Source organism: Oncorhynchus masou, chromosome 17 (assembly GCF_036934945.1).
Source record: "Oncorhynchus masou masou isolate Uvic2021 chromosome 17, UVic_Omas_1.1, whole genome shotgun sequence".
Taxonomy (NCBI): domain Eukaryota; kingdom Metazoa; phylum Chordata; class Actinopteri; order Salmoniformes; family Salmonidae; genus Oncorhynchus; species Oncorhynchus masou.
The window spans coordinates 18,692,670-18,713,946 of NC_088228.1; the positions used below are offsets into that span (position 1 = coordinate 18,692,670).

The following is a 21,277-nucleotide window of genomic DNA, read 5'->3' on the forward strand; positions in this document are numbered from 1 at the left end:
TTGATTAAGCTGTGAGGGAACTAAAGGAGATTGTATTTTTTTAATGCAGGGCTGTGTTCAACTAAAGCACCTTGTTATTTTACTTGACTACCCGTGAGTTGAAATGAAAACTTGGATGGGGTTCACACTAACATGTAACCAAAACAGGTTGTGTTGCGAAGAAAGTGGAATAACTTTTACAAATGATAGTGTTTTGGCTAAAGCCTAGATAAGAGTAAGTCCCACAAATGCAAATCTGGACCTTATATTTTTCCTCTCTAATCAGGGACTGAATTAGACCTGGGACACCAAGTGGGTGCAATTAATTATCAGGTAGAACAGAAAATCAGCAGGCTTCAGGCCTCGTAGGGTCAGAGTTGAGTACTTTTGACCAGGACCCTTATAAAAGTAGTGTACTATACACAGAATAGGGTGCTATGTGCATTGCAACCAGGGAGTGGGATGGAACAACCCAGCTGACTCTACAGCCCTCTAATCCATAGAGTATACTGTAGCAGAGCTACTGGAACTGGGTAAACAAGAGGCCCGGGGAGCTAATACTAGTAGTGCTTTCTATAGGGAATAGGGTGCCATTTGGGACGTATGCTTGTTGTTTCTAGCCTCCAGTTCAAGACTACATCCACTAAATATTTGTAAAACACGATTTTTGTTCATTGGAAAAATACATTGCACGATAACCACCCAATTACAATTTAAATTGTGGAAATGTAATTTCACCCTAATAACTGTTATGAAGGCTAATAGATTTCAGGCTATTTTCTAAAGCGTTTCAGGGGTTATTTTGTCTGCCTGGCCCCTGTGCTACACTCGCCTCCTTTAATCTACACATTCACTCCGAGCTAAAGCAGCAATGAGGCATGGTCCATTTAGCAGACCCAAAACAAATCCCAAATCCTGGGAAAATGATCACAGTGACAGCCTGGGAGATGGAGTGACGTCCCATAGAGTTCTGGTCAAAAGTAGTGCACTATAGGGAATAGACAGCCTGTGAGAGGTGGGACACAATAGCCTGGGCCAGAGGGCCATACTCCTCCACTGATTGGCTATAGGACATTTTTGACACAGACTGTATCCACATGTTTGTCCACTAGGTTAGTAGAGGGCAATGCAGAGGTGTTTGCCCACTGTTATACAGCTCCCTAACGGCCAATAGCAACAGTCGTTCTTTCAAACTTTCCAAGACGTTTCTAGTCGATTACGTGCCTACATGTGCAACTCCAGTGGGTCCTATAGTCACACGGGGATTCTCAAATGGCACCCTATTCCCTACTTTGGTCAAAAGTAGTGCACTGAGTTCCATGGGCCCTGGTCAAAAGTAGTGCACTATATAAGGTTTAGGGCGCTATTCGGAACTCTTCCAGGGTATTCCCTGTTTGACATTCCTCCTGACTGCAGGGTGATTGATACCTGTATTTATTATCATAAGGGAGCACCACCGATCTCTGTACGACCCACGTTATCTTCAGTTTGAATAGGGTGGCGGTCTGTATAAATACCCCTAGTACAGATATGTAGAAGGCTGGAGGTTTCCAGGTCTGACTATCTGAAACTCCATCTCAAACAAACCGCTGCTTGATGTTCTTTACTCACGCCGTCTGTCAGAGGTCTGAATTCATGTCATTTTTAAGACTACCACCGAGGTGTGACTGGGAAGCGTGCGGTGCGGCTGCTGACTGAAGGCTAAAACCAAATGAATGTGGTTTGATGCATGAAAGCCCATCAGCCGCTGCTTCAGTGAGACGTTAAGCGGACAGGACAGCCTGATGAAAATGAATAGGCACCAGCCCTGCGTGTTCAGGCTGCAATGTATTCAATTTACCGCCTTCCACCTTCGCTCCACTTCTCACTCCCAGCCAAGCAGCCACAATATCCACGACCACCCACATTGAAGCGTGGGGCAGATTCCCAAATGGAACCCTATTCCCGAAATAGGACTCATAGGGCTCTGGTCAAAAGCAGTGCACTAAACAGGAAATAGGGTGCCATTTGGGACGCATACCAGGTATCTCTTGCAAGTGACTGCTCAGACAATATTTGGAGAAAACAAGGGACATTAATGACATATTTAGTCTCGTTCATGTGTACAGTAGTTCTACCAGACTGCTTCTATTTCCTGATGGTTCCCTTCATTTTTCCTGCTTCACTGTGGCGTACATTCTGCTAAACCCAATTCTTTCTCTTGCTTTCACTGTGCCATTCAGCTAAATCTCATCCTTCGAAGGAACTTCTATTTAGAGGTGGCTGTGAAAACACACAGCTGACAATGACGGATGACTTGCTGTCAGTTTGCAGCCCAGCCAAGGACAGAGCGTTCTCTTTCTCTTGCTCTCTCTCAATCTATCGCGCTCTCAGTCTCTCCCCCTCCTCACATCCCCATCCACAGAACAATTAGCAGTGCTACCGTGTCTTAAGAAAAATCACTGCCAAGTCCATATTCACCCACCCACAATTCCACCGCAATGACCTCAAACTGTCTCAAGGTTCTTTGTATTCTATTCTCTTCTCATAGTGAGGTGGTAGATTCTAAAGCAGGTCTGGATTTGCAGGATGGAATGTGGGTAGCAACTGGAATGGATGAGGTGTCCGTTCTCCCTCAGTGACATGTCACTCCTTACCTGGTGTGTTCTCTTTGCGAGGGGTGAGGTTAATCTCGTCGGCTACTGTTAAAGGGGGGCAACACACAGTTAGGATTGGTTAGTGAGCACATTCCACATGCAAACATTCCAGCAATGTTACTGTACAGTGCGTACATCACATCTTTGGGCAACTTCAAGGGCAATCAGATACCATGCGAGACACAGACAGAAAGACAGGGAAATGGAGGGGTTTAGGATAGCAATCAGAGCTATTGTGATATAAACAGTGCAGGACTACAATAATTCAGTGGGGATCAGAAGCAGATTAGATATAGGTTGTGTCCCAAATGGCACCCTAATCACTTGATAGGGCATTACTGGTCAAAAGTAGTGCACCACATACACATATAACAGGGTGCCATTTGGGACACAGGCATAGTGTGGGGGAGGTGGAAGACTGTCAGCCAAAGCGATCAGGAAGGTTGAATGTCATCTGAAGTGAGCTGAAACCTTATTCGGAGGTGTGCAGCCTGTTTGATGCCACATAAAAAGACAGAAACGTGTCACACGTGGATTACATAGAGTAAAAGCCACAAATATCAGGGTGTAGAAATACAAGTCTTACAGATGCAATTAACAATGAAAAGTTCTCAGAACACTTGACTATTTCCACATTTTGTTACGTTACAGCCTTATGCTAAAATGGATTGTTTTTTTCCTTCAATCTAGACACCATACCCCATAATGACAAAGGAAAAACAGTTTTTTGCTTTGTAATTATGAACTAAAAATATGACATCTTTAGGATCTCTCTGTACTTTGCTCCGTTCATCTTTGCCTCAATCCTGACTAGTCTCCCAGTCCCTGCCGCTGACAACATCCCCACAGCATGATGCTGCCACCACCATGCTTCACCGTAAGGATGGTGCCAGGTTTCCTCCAGACGTGATGCTTGGCATTAAGGCCAAAGAGTTCAATCTTGGTTTCATCAAACCAGAGACTCTTGTTTCTCATGGTCTGAGAGTCTTTAGGTGCCTTTTGGCAAACTCCAAGCGGGCTGTCATGTGCCTTTTACTGAGGAGTGGCTTCCGTCTGGCCACTCTACCATAAAGTCCTTCTGTAAGGTTCTCCCATCTCCACAGAGTAACTCTAGAGCTCTATCAAAGTGACCGTCAGGTTTTCTTGGTCACCTCCTTGACCAAGGCCCTTCTCCCCCAATTGCTCAGTTTGGCCAGGCGGCCAGCTCTAGGAAGAGTCTTGGTGGTTCCAAACTTCTTCCATTTAAGAATGATGGAGGCCACAATTTAATTTAGCACAGATGGACTCCAATAAAGTTGTAGAAACATCAAGGATAATCAATGGAAACAGGATGCACCTGACCTCAATTTTGTGTCTCATAGTAAAGGGTCTGAATGCTTATGTAAATAAGGTATTTATGTTTTTATAAATGTGAAAAACTGTTTTCACTTATCATTATGGGGTATTGTGTATAGATTGTTGAGGATTTTCATTTATTTAATTAATTTTATAATAAGGCTGTACGTAACAATGTGGAAAAAGTCTGAATGCCTCCGAAGGCACTGTATTTACAGTAAATATACAAAAGTATGTGGACACCCCTTCAAATGAGTGGATTCTGCAATTTACGCCACAGCCGTTAAAATCAAGCACACAGCCAAGCAATCTCCATAGACGCCATTCTACTGCCAATGTCTTATTGAAGAGCTCAGTGACATTCAACATGGCACCGTCATAGGATGACACTTCTCCTATAAGTCAGTATGTAACATTTCTGCCCAGCTGGAGCTGTCCCGGGTTAACTGTAAGTGCTGTTATTGTGAAGTGGAAACATCTAGGAGCAACAACAGCTCAGTCGAAGTGGTAGGCCACACAAGTCCACAGAACAGGACTGCAGAATGCTGCACGTAGAGCGTAAATATAGTCTGTCCTCAGGTGCGACACTCACTACAGAGTTCCTAACTGCCTCTGGAAACAACGTCAGCACAATAACTGTTTGTTGGGAGCTCCATGAAATGGGTTTTCACGGCTGAGCAGCCGCACACAAGCCTAAGATCACCATGCACAATGCCAAGCATCTGCTGGAGTGGTGTAAAGTTCCCAGCCATTGAACTGGAGTGATGAATCGCGCTTCACCATCTGCCAGATGGGTTTGGCGGATGCCAGGAGAAAACTACCTGCCCCAATGCATAGTGCCAACTAACGTTTGGTGGAGAAGGAATAATGGTCTGTGGCTATTTTTCATTGTTTGGGCTAGGCCCCTTAGTTTCAGTGAAGGGAAATCTGAAAGTTACAGCATACAATGACATTCTAGACAATTCTGTGCTTCAAGCAGTTTGGGGAAGGCCCTTTCCTGTTTCAGCATGACAATGCCTCCGTGCACAAAGCGAGGTCCATACAGAAACGGTTTGTCATGATTAGTGTAGAAGAACTTGACTGGCCTGTACAGAGCCTTGACCTCAACCCCCTCAAACACCTTTGTGATGAATTGGAACACCAACTGAGTGCCAGGCCAAATCTCCAAACATCAGCGCCTGACCGCAATAATGCTTTTGTGGCTGAATGGAAGCAAGTTCACGCAGCAATGTTCCAACATCGAGTGGAAAGCCTTTCTTGAAGAGTGAAGGCTGTTATAGCAGAAAAGGGGGGCCAACTCCATATTAATGTCCATGACTTTGGAATGAGATGTTCGACAAACAGGTGTCCACATACTTTTGGTCATGTAATGTATGTGCCTAATTTGGGTATTCCTAACCATTCAGAGGGCTGGTTTCACAGACACAGAGGGCTTAATCTCTCTGGTAAACAGACCTAAAACATCATTGGTTCCAGTAGTAGCTGACCTATAGGGTGTCAATGAGAGGTAGGAAAGGGACATGGGTGGATGTTTGGGTTAGTACCTAGATCCATGCTCTTGGACTTGCGTGTCTTGATGATCTCCAGCTGACCGGCATCTCCAAACTGCTTTGTCCGTTTCTCAGACATGCTCTGTCTGCCAAAGCCCTCCCTCTGAAAGGCTCCGTCTGGGTCGGTGTCATCAGGGCTCAGAGGGCTACAGGAGGAGAGGGGGAAGGCGGTGATGGAGAGAGACAAAGAGTAAGTGAAAGTGAGGGAGAGGATAAAGGATAGAGAAAGAGAGAGAGAAAGGACAGAGGGAAAGAGAAGTATAGGATGAGATTATTCTCGTGCAAATCAAACAGTCATCATCAATGTCTTCCAATCAAGCCACTGCAGCTCCTCGAGTCAGGACCATACCTGAGGAGCCACTGATTACAGCAGAGACTAATTTGACTGGGCTGGCCCAGTTACATCACCACTCACTCAGACCAGCCCCACTGATGGGAACTGACTGGGCCTCCTCATCACATGGTGGCAAAAGCCCTTCACGTCCAGGCTACTACCCAAATGACACCCTATTCGTATTTACAGGACTACTTTTGACCAGGGTCATTGGGCTCTAGTAGTGCACTATATAGGGAAAAGGGTGTCATTTGGGATGCAGTCGCAGTTAAGTGGGTAGCAGGTAGGTGTGCCTGAGTTTCCTTTCAAAATCAGATGTTTCAGCAAACATAGGAGACACATTGACCTTATGTTTCAACATACAGTATAAAGAAAAATATTTAGCTACAGTGTATTTCAGCGTAGAAAGAAACAGTGGAATCTTTTGAACACACAGTGCTCGGTCTAAATTGCTACAACTGAAATAATACTAGCATTCCATTGCAAAACATGGTCCCGATTATCAAAACAAATGTTAAGCATGACACACTAACAGCTGATATACACAGAAACCCTTAGCGGTGTTCGTGGAGATGAAATGTGTGTCGTGTGTTTGACTGAAGTAACAGAAGGTAATGAGCCAGTGCTGAAATAAGTCCCAAATGGCACCCTACTCCCTACATAGTGCACTACTTTTGACCAGGGACCATAGGCCACTATGTAGGGAGCCATTTGGGACTTTGTCCTCTCACCTCTCATTCTGAATTTGAATCTCTTTGGCCCAGGGGGGAGGGACCCCCACGTCGTCATGTGAGCTGGAAGACGATTGGTCAGAGAGGTGGTTTGGAAGTACAGGCAGCCTATCGTCTTCGATGATGACTGTGTCGTCCTGGGGCATGTTGACTGTAGGGGAGAGCTGGTAGTTACCTATAGGACAAAACAGAGAAGAATGATTGGAGAAGGCTTTGATATACATCACACAATAAACACATTTAAAGCGTTCATTTGAAATTCATTGGACATTTGATCCTTTGATATAACACGTAACTAATTTACCACAATACATGCTTTAATTTAAAAGCAGACCCAGAGTGAAATTCTCAATCAGTTCCTATTTAAATCACCATGCTGTGTTTGGCAGCATCTGGCATGACATTGTCAAGTGTCATTATAGTGTGCTTAATGCAAGCTGTGGCATTGTGAAAAACGGAAAACTATTGACTTTGGCACGCTCACCGAGCAAGGCAAAAAACCTTCCCCTTTCTTTGTGTCCAATAGAGGGATTTAAAAACACATTGCTATGCAATGCATGACGCTATCCTGTCTTTGGGGGTAACTGAGCATCTGAAGAAGGGTGGTTTCAATGCTGTATATTAGCACTCCACAATGACGGAGAGAAAAGTTTGTGTTGGGAATCTGTTTGGGTCTCATGGCAGGAATACAGGACTTTCCACCCGGGACATGAGGCCTTGCGCCAGGGTTAGTGTTTGTTTCTCATATCCTTTCACACTGAGAATCTGTGTGGTACTAAATATAACCATAGTTCCACACTGCCCGGCCAGCTAGCATGGCTGGACTGATGAATCGTGGTGTGCTGAAAGTTCATAGACTCACCAGTCTCAATAGCAACCAAAAGGTCGCTGGTTTGAATCCACGATCATACTACGTGAAAAATCTGTCGATGTGCCCTTGAGCAAGGCACTGAAAACTAATTGCTCTTGTAAGTCACTCTGGATAAGAGCGTCTGCTAAATGACTACAATGTAAATAGAGCAGAGGGAGTGTGTGTGTGTGTGTGTGTGTGTGTGTGTGTGTGTTTGTGCGTGCATGCTTGCGTAAATTTAGAGTGTTGTTCCTGTCGTCTCTATCCCTGCTGTGTGTGTGTGTGTGTGTGTGTGTGTGTGTGTGTGTGTGTGTGTGTGTGTGTGTGTGTGTGTGTGTGTGTGTGTGTGTGTGTGTGTCTGTCTGTCTGTCTTTTTGGGGAACTCTGGTGTGTGTGAGCCCTAAAGCAGTGTACATTGGTCTTCTAAGACAGTTGGTCTAAAACCTTTCCTCGCGGACCCCCCCAGAATTTCTCCTCGCGGACCCCCCCAGAATTTCTCCTCGCGGACCCCCAGACGTTCTCCTCGCGGACCCCCAGACGTTCTCCTCGCGGACCCCCAGACGTTCTCCTCGCGGACCCCCAGACGTACTCCTCGCGGACCCCCAGACGTTCTCCTCGCGGACCCCCAGACGTTCTCCTCGCGGACCCCCAGACGTTCTCCTCGCGGACCCCCAGACGTTCTCCTCGCGGACCCCCAGACGTTCTCCTCGCGGACCCCCAGACGTTCTCCTCGCGGACCCCCAGACGTTCTCCTCGCGGTACCCCCAGACCTTCTCCTCGCGGTACCCCCAGACGTTCTCCTCGCGGTACCCCCAGACGTTCTCCTCGCGGTACCCCGAGACGTTCTCCTCGCGGTACCCCCAGACGTACTCCTCGCGGTACCCCCAGACGTTCTCCTCGCGGTACCCCCAGACGTTCTCCTCGCGGTACCCCCAGAAGTTCTCCTCGCGGTACCCCCAGACGTTCTCCTCGCGGTACCCCCAGACGTTCTCCTCGCGGTACCCCCAGACGTTCTCCTCGCGGTACCCCCAGACGTTCTCCTCGCGGTACCCCCAGACGTTCTCCTCGCGGTACCCCCAGACGTTCCACAAGTTTGTTGTAGCCCTGAACTAGCTCACCTGATTCACCTAGTCAAGGGCTTGATGATTAGTTGACAAGGCTCAATGTCTCCGTAATGAAACACGACTGTAGGTGAGTAGGAATGAAGGTGGCAGGCACCGAGTAGACCAATGAATAAATCTACTTCTGTTCATGCTTTTTCCTAGAAGCAATCAACTTTTTTGGCAGGCATCCATCCATACCTAAGAATGTTATTATGGGTCCCAAATGGCACCCCATTCCCTTTATAGTACACTACTACTCTATGGGCCCTGGTCAAAAGTAGTGCACTATATCGGGAATAGGGTGGCATTTGAGACTTACAAATTATTTTGTAGACCAATCCAAGGTCACTATTTTACCAACAATGGTGAGCAGAACTCAAAGCACCTGACTCGGTGGGATTTATTTATTACACTTTCATTACAGTTTACAGTAGCCCTAATAAAAATGACATCGCGACAAAGGAACAATAGTTGCAGCGTCTTTACAGAATTGTCTCGTCTTTAGTAAAAGCAATTATCAGATACTTTATGTGACAACATGCTGGTGAATACTGAAGAGGAACAGTTTTTAATAGCTGAGAGGAATGCCAGGCCAGATTAAATGGGAGATAGAGTCTGGAGGTGAAAATAATTGGGCGAGGGATGCAGGAAAAGGAGGGTTTTATTTTGCTACTGTCCAAGTCCATCTGCATAATTCGCATAAGCAGGGAAATTGCCTTCGGTCCACTTCTTGAAGAACGAGCCGTTGCCGAAAGATGAGAATAATTAACTCAAGAAGCATCTAATCCTCTAATTGTCATAGCAGTGGGGTAGGCCTGCACAACAATAGGAAAATGATCAGAGAAATCAGGCGAAGCCAAACCGGGTGTTAAGTCTTAACTAAAACAATACAACTAACTCATTATGCCATTGTATTCTCAGGATATATTTAGCAACATCATCAAGTCGAGCTTAGAAGTGTTGAGGTACAAAGTGATATGTATTTATTCAGTTTAGAATTTTGGACGCACTGTTTTTTTAAACTAGCTAGTCCACACGTATTCCTGCTGCCTGGTCTGACTAATCTGAACGCAGCACAGTCTCTCCTGGCCCATAGACTACTACTGAACTACTGTGGGGTATAAGGTACCATTTGAGACAAACATCTTCCTTCATCCCATCTCTGTTAAACAACGCCAGTGAATTAAATACTGGCTTATAAAGGGCTTTAACTCTATTCCAACCACTTTCAATCTGACATTGACACAAAGCCTCACTAGCAATTCCTAACTCTAGGCCTGCCAAGACATATGGAGAAATAAGCTTAGCTAAATAAGCATCGCTATGAATCAGAGTCAAAGTTAAAACATTTGCTTTTCTAACCAGAATGACTCCAATTTAAGGCCCACAAGTGAGGCACACAACCGAGATGAATATTTATACTTTTGAGGTGATGGGAAATGTTGTCCATGCTACCTCAATGGGCTGTACGGTGCATTACAAATTACATAAACAAGAAGTTAAACATTACAAATCTTTTCCAAGATGTCCAACAATTGACTTGCTATCATGAAATTACGTACTTTCAAGAAAAATAGGCACTTTTCTTGACATATACACTGACTTTGTTTACTCCATGTGTAACTCTGTGTTGTCTGTTCACACTGCTATGCTTTATCTTGGCCAGGTCGCAGTTGCAAATGAGAACTTGTTGTCAACTAGCCTCCCTAGTTAAATAAAGGTGAAATAAAAAAAATGTAAAAATAAAAAAAAATGTAAAAAAACTTTGAGAAGGGATTGAGTAACGATTAGCGTAGCAACCAGCATGACAACGTGAACACATTTCATCGACAGTCTACTGGGTGGGGCGTTATAGGTTCCTTCATTCATTGGATTCCTATCTCTTTTCTATAATCAAATCAAATGTATTTATATAGCCCTTCTTACATCAGCTGATATCTCAAAGTGCTGTACAGAAACCCAGCCTAAAACCCCAAACAGCAAGCAATGCAGGTGTAGAAGCACGGTAGCTAGGAAAAACTCCCTAGAAAGGATCTTTGGCATCGGCACCATGCAATGCATCCTGGACTAAAGAGGCAGGCAAAACGGGAAAAAGTTGAGACAAATATGATCAATAGCTCATTCAATAGAAGACATCCTCCCGAGTTATGACATCGGTCAGTATTGAAATCTATGATGGACGTTTTCGCAATCTAAAAGTGGCATTCCTATTAACTGCCAGTATGGTGAGAGCGACTATCACGGTGCTGCGTCATACAGGACGGATTTCTCCCTGCTTGAAGGCCAACAATTCAGATACACATGAAAACATTGAATTACCCAGGAAATCGATAGTACATCACTCAGAGATGCACAAACTATATAACATTCACAATGGGTGAACCTTTCCTTTAAGAAAATGAGTTTAGGGCTACTCCAAAAGAGAAAGTAGTACATTCCCCTGCGGCCCCCAATGTGTGTGTTTACAGTAGATTAAATGATCTGCGACCACCTGGTTTGCCAATACAGGAAATGGAGTAACTGACTGTGCTAGGAGTTCAACTTTCAGTAGATCTTAATGTCTCGGAAAATGTACGGGAAAAGGTCAGACAATTTACAGCTCAGGGCCCTTGTATGGTGTAGTGCAGACCTTCTGATTGATTCAGTGGTTTATGTGCTCTGTGAATCCCTGAGCTCTCCGTTTGGAGTCTGACTGTTCTGTCAGCTCCTCAGGCTGACCCTGAAAGAGAGGAACAGTACTGTTTGTGTAACCATACTGTGTGTGTGTCCGTACTGTGTGTGTGTGTGTGTGAGGGCCTTGGGCTGACCGACAGACAGAACAGCAGGCAGTTTGATGGGAGGACAGCTTTTAAATGGGTCGGTCACAACTGCGCCACAGAGATTCAATCAATCACAGGTTTTAGATACCAGCCAGCCAACCAACCGCTAGGCCAGGTGTTACAACAGAAGATAGTGCTGCGCCTATTCTAGTCCACCCAGTTTGGTAACAGAATGAAGGCACAAACAGCACAAACCGCCATTCTGTTTGCAAACGTTGCAATTTTCTGTGGAAATTGTTCAAACTAGTCCTTGTGCATAGAGCTGTATGGTTTGTTTAACTTTGGAATCATTGGTTATTGTTTGACATACATTTTAAAGTCAAAGATCTGAGTCAATGTCACTGTTACCATGGAATTGCCTTCTAATATTATGCATGGTTAGACGTGAATACTTTTCTAGCCGTATGTATAATCAAACTGTGTCCTATTAGTTCTGTTTTAATTAATAGTTTTTTTTTTTTAAAGTAACACACATCTCAGCTTGGCTCAGGTGTAAATTGGCTCTTATCAACCCTGTTAGTTTACAGTTTGTAGAGTGTGATGTGTGAATGACAAGAGCTGGCATTAACCCAGCAGTGAGGCTGTGAGAGGATCTGGTGCTAACCCAGCAGTGAGGCTGTGAGAGGATCTGGTGCTAACCCAGCAGTGAGGCTGTGAGAGGATCTGGTGCTAACCCAGCAGTAGGGCTGTGAGATGAGCTGGTGCTAACCCAGCAGTGAGGCTGTGAGAGGATCTGGTGCTAACCCAGCAGTGAGGCTGTGAGAGGAGCTGGTGCTAACCCAGCAGTGAGGCTGTGAGAGGAGCTGGTGCTAACCCAGCAGTGAGGCTGTGAGAGGATCTGGTGCTAACCCAGCAGTGAGGCTGTGAGAGGATCTGGTGCTAACCCAGCAGTGAGGCTGTGAGAGGAGCTGGTGCTAACCCAGCAGTGAGGCTGTGAGAGGAGCTGGTGCTAACCCAGCAGTGAGGCTGTGAGAGGATCTGGTGCTAACCCAGCAGTAAGGCTGTGAGAGGAGCGGGGGGACCAGACTCACCCATCATTCGGCCCATTAGTGTCTGCCGTGGCATCAGGTTGTCGTCCAGGCCCTCTATGCCTCCGTACAGGGAGTGGGAGATCCGACGCTCCCGGTCGTCCAGCAGGGTGGAGTTGAGGGTCTGCTCCGGTCCCAGGGGGCTCCCAGAGGCCTCCAGCTACACATACAGAGGCATTGGGAAGACCGGCACAATCAATACATTGGATGAAGGAATCCTTATTATACTGGAAATGTGCAGTATGAGACAGAAATTCTCCCTTGAAGTGCATTTGTATTAAATCTTGATATTTGAGCTTGTGTTTTGTCATTCTAGCTCAAAACCACAACCCTATTATGGCTATTTCACTCACTGTGGGATTGCAGCAGCGATTAAAGCTAAACCTAGAGATGATCCATCACCCCGTCTGTGGGGGCCGGTTGCACCGGTAGACAGACAAGTCTCAAACTACATCGTCCCAGCACCACCACAGCTAGGCTAGCTAGATACATGACAGACCTGTAGAGGCAGGCTAGGTTCATGCTACATAGCCCCAGCACCACCACAGCTAGGCTAGCTAGATAAATGACAGACCTGTAGTGGCAGGTTAGGTTCATGCTACATAGCCAAAGCACCACCACAGCTAGGCTAGCTACATAAATGACAGACCTGTAGTGGCAGTTAAGGTTCATGCTACATAGCCAAAGCACCACCACAGCTAGGCTAGCTAGATACGTGACAGACCTGTAGTGGCAGGTTAGGTTCATAGTACATAGCCCCAGCACCACCACAGCTAGGCTAGCTACATAAATGACAGACCTGTAGAGGCAGGTTAGGCAGGCAGGTTCATGCTAATATTATCCACAGCACCACCACGACCATGGTTAGGATAGCTTGATAAATGACTATGGATTTTCAATAGCTGTTAAGATGCCTGCTGAGAACATTCCCCCACAGGAGAGCAGCAAGGTGCCACTTTCCTCAAGGGGCTATCTGACACACCACTGTTTATTGGCCAAATAGGTCATTTACTGCCTTGGACACTTTTAAACACACATGACTGAGGAGCTGGGGAGGAAGTGGGGTTTAATGTGTGTGGACCATATAATTACATGGAATCAATAGAATCTCTATAGTGAGGATGCCCTCATTGGTTGCACTTAAAATCTGTGAGAGAGGAGATTCTAACTATACACGCTGATATCCTGACACATATTAAGCTTAGTCCAAGTGTAAAACGCATTCACAGTGGAGAGACTCTTAATTTAAAGAACTTCCTCGTCCAGGACTAGTTTAATGAGTTTGGGAAACCAGCCATAGAAGTGCAACGGTTTCTGTATTCCTGGCTCAAGGTGAAGAAAATGACTTATTAGCATGAAGACTGAAGTGCATCACAACAAGAGGAAATGTCATCAGTGAATAATCAACCCACAGCAACTTCATTTCCTACGTTTGATAAACGTGCTGATAACAGAGACAGGTGTGATACAGGCAGGTTCAGTTCATTTAATGCAGAAACTGCTCAACATACAACAAGCAGACCTGGCTGCTCCCTCAGCTAGTAAAATGAGAGTAAAAACAGGTGTAGGATTAAAAACAGCTGTAGGAGTAGGAGTAAAAAATAGATGTAGGTGTAAAAACAGGTGTAGGAGTAGGAGTAAAAACAGATGTAGGAGTAGGAGTAAAAACAGGTGTAGGAGTAGGAGTAAAAACAGGTGTAGAAGTAGAAGTAAAAACAGGTGTAGGAGTAGAAGTAAAAACAGGTGTAGGAGTAAAAACAGGTGTAGGAGTAAAAACAGGTGTAGAAGTAAAATCAGGTGTAGGAGTAGAAGTAAAATCAGGTGTAGGAGTAAAAACAGGTGTAGGAGTAAAAACAGGTGTAGGAGTAAAAACAGATGTAGGAGTAGGAGTAAAAACAGGTGTAGGAGTAGGAGTAAAAACAGGTGTAGAAGTAGAAGTAAAAACAGGTGTAGGAGTAAAAACAGGTGTAGGTGTAGGAGTAAAAACAGGTGTAGGAGTAGGAGTAAAAACAGGTGTAGGAGTAGGAGTAAAAACAGGTGTAGGAATAGGAGTAAAAACAGGTGTAGGAGTAAAAACAGATGTAGGAGTAAAAACAGGTGTAGGAGTAAAAACAGGTGTAGGAGTAAAAACAGGTGTAGGAGTAAAAACAGGTGTAGGAGTAAAAACAGGTGTAGGAGTAAAAACAGGTGTAGGAGTAGGAGTAAAAACAGGTGTAGGAGTAGGAGTAAAAACAGGTAGGAGTAGGAGTAAAAACAGGTAGGAGTAGGAGTAAAAACAGGTAGGAGTAGGAGTAAAAACAAAGGTAGGAGTAGGAGTAAAAACAAGTGTAGGAGTAGGAGTAAAAACAGGTGTAGGAGTAAAAACAGGTGTAGGAGTAAAAACAGGTGTAGGAGTAGAAGTAAAAACAGGTGTAGGAGTAGAAGTAAAAACAGGTGTAGGAGTAGAAGTAAAAACAGGTGTAGGAGTAGAAGTAAAAACAGGTGTAGGAGTAGGAGTAAAAACAGGTGTAGGAGTAGGAGTAAAAACAGGTGTAGGAGTAGGAGTAAAAACAGGTGTAGGAGTAGGAGTAAAAACAGGTGTAGAATCAAATGACTGTGGGTGGAGATCTGGAAAATTATTTCTAGAGAGGTCAAATGCCTACAGACTGTTGGAAGTCAGCATGTCTTTACTTTAAATTAGATGGTTAATGAAACGGGCTGCAGAGTGGAGGGCATATTGTTTGTACGTGTGTGCCTGTCAACAAATCACTGCTCTACTCATTGCATAGTCCATCCTATAATTAAACTGGTGCTAGGCTGAACTCTAGTGGGTCAGAAATGTGATTAAGGCATTTGTTCCGAATAGAATAGGCCTTGCGTGGGGGTTTAGTACTGAGGAAATAGCAGTTCAGATTCAGAACAGTTTGCCACTGATTATTACCCTAAAGAGGTCAAGTTAGGAGGATAAGTCAGAAAGAGAGGGATGGTGTGAGTTGATGGGAGACAGGAGTACAACCTTTCCATCAAACTGTGCCACATGAATGTCTAGGACCTTGGTCGAGTTCCACTATGGCTCAAATACGTCACACATTCTGTGGACTGCAAGAAAAATGTATCAATAAAGTATCCTTCTATATAGACACCTAGAACCATAATGCTCTAGTCTAAGCCATCCCCACAGCTGTACCCGTGATGCAGATATTGATGAGTCTTCCCGTGTGTGTGTACCTCATAGCCAGTGTTCTCTGCTCTGCTCTCACCCTTGGCTTCTCCACAGCACAGCCTGCAACCTGACGGCAGCGCATGGCTTAGCACTTAGCCCCCGCTCTGCTTCCAATTACCAGCTGCACCATGGGAAATCACAGGTCTGACATGTACTGTAGCAAGAGGCACACAGTACACACTACAACAACCAAATCCACCGTTGCAGAGTAGACACAGCTCTCCAATAGATAAGTGATCAAGCCAGGATGGAGTATGGAGAAATATTATGGCATTGAAATGTGGAGAGGGAAGGCGGTAGAGAGAAAGAGAGAGGGAGCGAGCAAGGGACAGAGAATGAGTCTGCAGTGTATCAACATAACATTTAAATGAAAAAAAGTAATGTGTAACTTGGATGGCCAGTCGTCACTAATTCCCCCAGCATGCCTCGGGACATGGAGACTAAGAGGAGAGCAAGGCTGCCTCCCAAATTGCACCCTATTCACTTCCTCAGTGTTTCCCACCGCCAGTCCTCCACACACATTGTTGTTTAACCCGGGACAAAAACAGCAGATTCAACTCATTGAGGGCTTGATGATTATTTGGCAAGTTGAATGAGGTGTGCCTGTCCGGGGCTTCGACAACGTGTACTGTTGGGAGTACTGGAGGACTGGAGTTGGGAAACACTGCAATACATAGTACTTTTCTTGACCAGAGCCCTATCGATCATGTTTAACAGTATTGCATTAAATAGGGAGCCATTTTGGGATGCAGTTCATGTCAGGTGAACTGCTGTGACCCAACCAGACGAGCTGATCTATCATCATATTCCTAACATAGCTCTCTAGTCCAGAATAGTGGCTTTGTAATTTAACACGGAGAATACATGTGGGAGGGTGCATGTTAATGGTAACTGAACTACCAAGTGTTTTTGAAAAAGTGTAATAAAAAAAAAAAAAAAGATTTAAAAAAAAAGACCAGTTTTGAGAGAAATGTCAAAAGGTATCATGACAGTGTGACGGGTAGTCTTTATCTTATTCAGGAATATTGTGCATTTTACAACCATTTTCTGCTAAATAAATGCATATAGAAAACAGAATGCAGTCATAAAAAAACATGAATCTTTAATTTGACAATTGAACGAGAAAAACCCCCAATACATTAGCAATGGCAGTGACTGAGGAAAGAAGAATGGAGCCACACTGCTCTCAGACGCTGCCTCCAAAGCCTCCAACAAGCCTAACATCACACAAAGACAACCTGTGGGTTAAAAAAACCTATTTCAGCATACAAGCATGTTAGTCAGTGGAGGCTGGTGAGAGGAGGACGGCTCATAGTAATGGTTGGAAAGGAATGCATGTTTTTATGCGTTTGACACCTTTCCATTCATTCTGTTCCAGCAATTACTATTAGCCCACCCACGGCTGGTGTTAGTCGTATAATCTCCACAGCTTTAATTAAGCGATGGTCAGGCCTACCTCGTTGCGTTTAGTGACCCTCCTGGCTACAATCAGCTGAATCATCCCCCGCTTGTTGCCCTCTACCGACATGGACTTCCTTAGCGTCTCCATGGCTTCCTGGTTGGTCTTGCCTAGCAACGACTCCCCGTTCACCGCTATCAGCTGGTCGTTGACCCGCAGCCTTCCATCCTGTTCACGCAGGATATGACAGATAGGATGAGAATCAGTCAACACGCACAATCAGGCTGTTCAATGCATTAGCTCTATAATGTTAGCCTGGTCCCAGATCTGTTTGTGTTCTTGCCAACGCCTTGTCACACCAAGCAACAAGTGACACCCAGGTCACTTAATTCCATAAGGAGTTGGCAAGAGCTCAGAAACAGGCAACTGTACTGGCAGTAGAATAATGAATAGCAGAAAAAGTAATGAAGTTGTATCTCTGTCAAATTAGACAGAACAGCTATCAGAACTGCTAGACATAAGATGCTAATAGGATGGTTAGACTGGTATATTTGTATTTATTAAGGATCCCTATTAGCTGATGCCAAGGCTGCAGCTACTCTTCCTGGGGTCCAGAAACATTAAGGCACTTTAATACAATTTCAAATATTACATGACATTTCACAACACATTAAGCGTGTCCCCTCAGGCCACTACTCTACAATACATGTGTATGTGTGTGTAGAGTGCGTGTCTTATGGGTATGTGCCTGTGTGTGTGTGTCTCTTCACAGTAACCACTGTTCCATAAGGTGTGCCTCCCATAGACTATTCTGGACTTGGGGATTGTGAAGACACTGGTGGCATGTCTTGTGGGGTATGCAAGGCTGTCTGAGCTGTGTGCTAGTAGTTTAAACGTCTTATAAAAACAAGTAGTGATGAAGTCAATCTCTCCTCCACTGAGCCTTGAGAAATGTACATACATATTATTCATTTTAAATCTCAGAGTACATTTAAGGGATAGCTGTGCTGCCCTGTTCTGAGCCAATTTATATGTTCCCGAGATCCCTCTTTGTGGCACCTGAACAGTAATCCAGGTGCGACAAAACTAGGGCCTGTAGAACTTGCCTTAATGATAGTGTTAAGGAGGCAGAGCAGCGTTTCAATATGAACAGACTTCTCCCCATCTTAGCTACTGTTGTATTAACATATTTTGAACATGACAGTTCACAATCCAGGGTTACTCCAAGCAGTTTATTCTCCTCAACTTCCTCAATTTCCACATTATTATTTTTAAGTCTAGAGAATGATTTGTCCCTTTTAATTTGAAATATTTAGGACTAACTTATTCCTTGCCTCCCATTCAAAAACTAACTGCAACTAAGTGTTGCTGTGATTTCACTCGCTGTAGTAGCTGACGTGTATAGTGTTGAGTCATCCGCATACATAGACACAATGGCTTTACTCAAAGCCAGTGACATGTTATTAGTAAAGATTGAAAAAGTAATGGGCCTAGGCAGCAGCCCTGGGGAATTCCTGATTCTACCTGGATTATGTTGGAGAGGTTTCCATTAAAGAACACCCTCTGTGTTCTGTTAGAGAGGTAACTCATTATCCACAATATAGCAGGGGGTGTAAAGCCATAACAAGTTTTTCCATCAGCAGACTATGACCGATAATGTCAAAAGCTGCACTGAAGTCTAACAAAACAGCTCCCCCAATATTTTTATCATCAATTTCTCTCAGTCAATCAGTCATTTGAGTAAGTGCATGCTTGTTGAACATTCTTCCCTATACGTGTGCTGAAAGTATCTTGGCAATATGTTTACAGTAAAATAGCACTGTATCTGGTCAAACATAATATTTTCCAAAAGTTTACTAAGGGTTGGTAACAGGCTGATTGGTTGGCTATTTGAGCCAGTAAAGGACGCTTCACTATTCTTGGGTAGGGGAATTACTTTAGCTTCCCTGCAGACACATACGTTCTAGTCAGCTTAGATTAACGATATGGCAAATAGGAGTGGCAATATCGGCCACTATTATCCCAAAAATACCATATTATTGATTACTTGTATGAGCATGAAAACTTGCACATTAGTTCAAATGAAAGGTGAGAGATGAGACTCACCTTGCAGGCAGCTCCCCCGTTGATGATGGACTTGACGAAGATGCCCAGGTCAGAGTGGTTCTCCTTGGAGCGGTTGCCCTTGACGCTGACCCCTAACCCCGCCGACCCAGAGTCACTCAGAGGGATCTCAAAGGTCAGGAACTCCCTGGTACCATCCGGGGTCAACACCAGGTCCTCCTCCTCAATCTTCTAGAACAGAGAGGGAGGGAGGACTGTGTTACTGGTCATTGTTGCTACTGTGCAATCTATCTAGCCCTGCTTACATCTATGAAGTTGGTTTCAGAAGAGAGGATACAAATGTACAATACAGATGCGACCGTGAGAGTTCTTTGCGCCAAGGATACATACTAACGTTACCATAGGTCATATGTGAACAATTGTATCAGCACAGTGGCTCCATTGGCTATCATAATGAAACACAATTGACAGGAGAATATAGGTAAGGAGTGTCCATTGGATCAATTCTGTGACCACCTTTCAGGCCCCAACACAGCACTAAATAATGTACAGTGCATTTCCTACACAGAAACAGACACTATAATCACAAAATGCAACTGGTGCTTGAACCTCATTGAACAAAAAAGCTATTCTCTCTGCCTTGTCAATTGACAGCTGTCCTTTGAATAAATCTGCACACTTAACTACTGGAAATTATGTGCATGTGTAATGAATGCAGTCATAATCAAGCTCAGTGTCAGACATTCATTAGCTTCCATTGTTTGCAGAGAGAGATCGGATTACTTTGTGGAGAGAGGGAGAGAGCGGGAGAGGGAAGAGCGCAAGAGAAGAGAAAGAGGAGAAGGAGTGAGAATGAATTCAGGTGGAACAACAGCAGAACTGCCTCTCCTCCCCTCTTCTTCCCCCCTCGCCAAGACTGCATGGTGCTTTGTATTCCACAGGGTGAATCAACCTTAAGCAGGGGGAGAATACCCCCCCCCACGCTACACCCCTGGCCTCACCCCTGGTCGCTCTGAACAGCACCACCTGAAGCTATTAGAGAGGTGCTCTCAACTTTCCCACAAACCTGTCTATTTGATGACATTGTAAAGTCACTTGAAACAAATTAAAAGCGCAGCGAGGAGAGAAGGCGCTGGAGGATGTAATTGCTGGAGCGAACCCATGCGTGGAGAGCACTGTTGGCTGCCCTTTTTAAAGCAGCTCTCTCTTTCTCTGCCTGAGACTGGACGCTGATAGAGCATGAATATCAAACACCTGGGATAATAGACAGACAGGAGTCCAGGCAGACTGACATGGAGGCGTGTGCCTGCATGCGTGCGCACTAAGAGAAACTCACAGCATGGAGTACAAACTGCACACACTCAGGAGTGAAGTCATAGTCAGACTCCACATGGAGCGGGCCAGTGAGTGATTAAACACAGTGGAACTGTGAGCAAAGACAAGGAGCACCTCTCAATGAATTATGTGATGCTAACATGCAGGTAACGTGTCTTTTAATATCTCCATCTTTAAGGCATATTCACAAATAGCAATTGTCCCTACCAAATCCTCCTAAACATACACACACCACCTCTCAGATGGTGCATTACACACAACAGTTGGCCTAAAAAGTTGGTCCACGAGATTAGAATTATTTGAGATTAGAATAAAACTCCACAGCCATCCATACTAGAGGTCGACCGATTATGATTTTTCAACGCAGATACCGATTATTGGAGAACAAAAAAAGGGGATACCGATTAATCTGTCGATTTTTTAAATGTATTTGTAATAATGACAATTACAACAATACTGAATGAACACTTATTTTAACGTAATATAATACATCAATAAAATCAATTTAGCCTCAAATAAATAATGAAACGTGTTCAATTTGGTTTAAATAATGCAAAAACAAAGTGTTGGAGAAGAAAGAAAAAGTGCAATATGTGCCATGTATATAAGCTAATGTTTAAGTTCCTTTCTCAGAACATGAGAACATATGAACGCTGGTGGTTCCTTTTAACATGAGTCTTCAATATTCCCAGGTAAGAAGTTTTAGGTTAGTTATTATAGGAATTATAGGACTATTTCCCTCTATACCATTTGTATTTCATATACCTTTGACTATTGGATGCTCTTATAGGCACTTTAGTATTGCCAGTGTAACAGTATAGCTTTCATCCCTCTCCTTGCTCCTACCTGGGCTCAAACCATGAACACAATGAAAACAGCCACCCCTCGAAGCAGCGTTACCCATGCAGAGCA

The 21,277-nt window shown here is 44.4% G+C and overlaps 1 protein-coding gene across 9 annotated transcripts in view; it reads right to left on the reverse strand.

Annotated features, from left to right (window-relative positions):
• Nucleotides 1-21,277, reverse strand: part of pard3ab (par-3 family cell polarity regulator alpha, b) — a 233,326-nt gene that overhangs the window by 70,989 nt on the left and 141,060 nt on the right. For 7 of the 9 annotated variants that reach the window (XM_064992607.1, XM_064992602.1, XM_064992601.1 and 4 more), the window contains 6 exons: nt 19,073-19,261; nt 17,024-17,194; nt 12,369-12,525; nt 6,566-6,740; nt 5,495-5,646; nt 2,616-2,660 (listed from right to left, as the gene is read on the reverse strand). In XM_064992607.1, the coding sequence (XP_064848679.1) occupies nt 2,616-2,660; nt 5,495-5,646; nt 6,566-6,740; nt 12,369-12,525; nt 17,024-17,194; nt 19,073-19,261 (889 nt within the window). The remainder of the gene's footprint in view (nt 1-2,615; nt 2,661-5,494; nt 5,647-6,565; nt 6,741-12,368; nt 12,526-17,023; nt 17,195-19,072; nt 19,262-21,277) is intronic. The other 2 variants (XM_064992604.1, XM_064992605.1) reach the window with 2 other exon arrangements.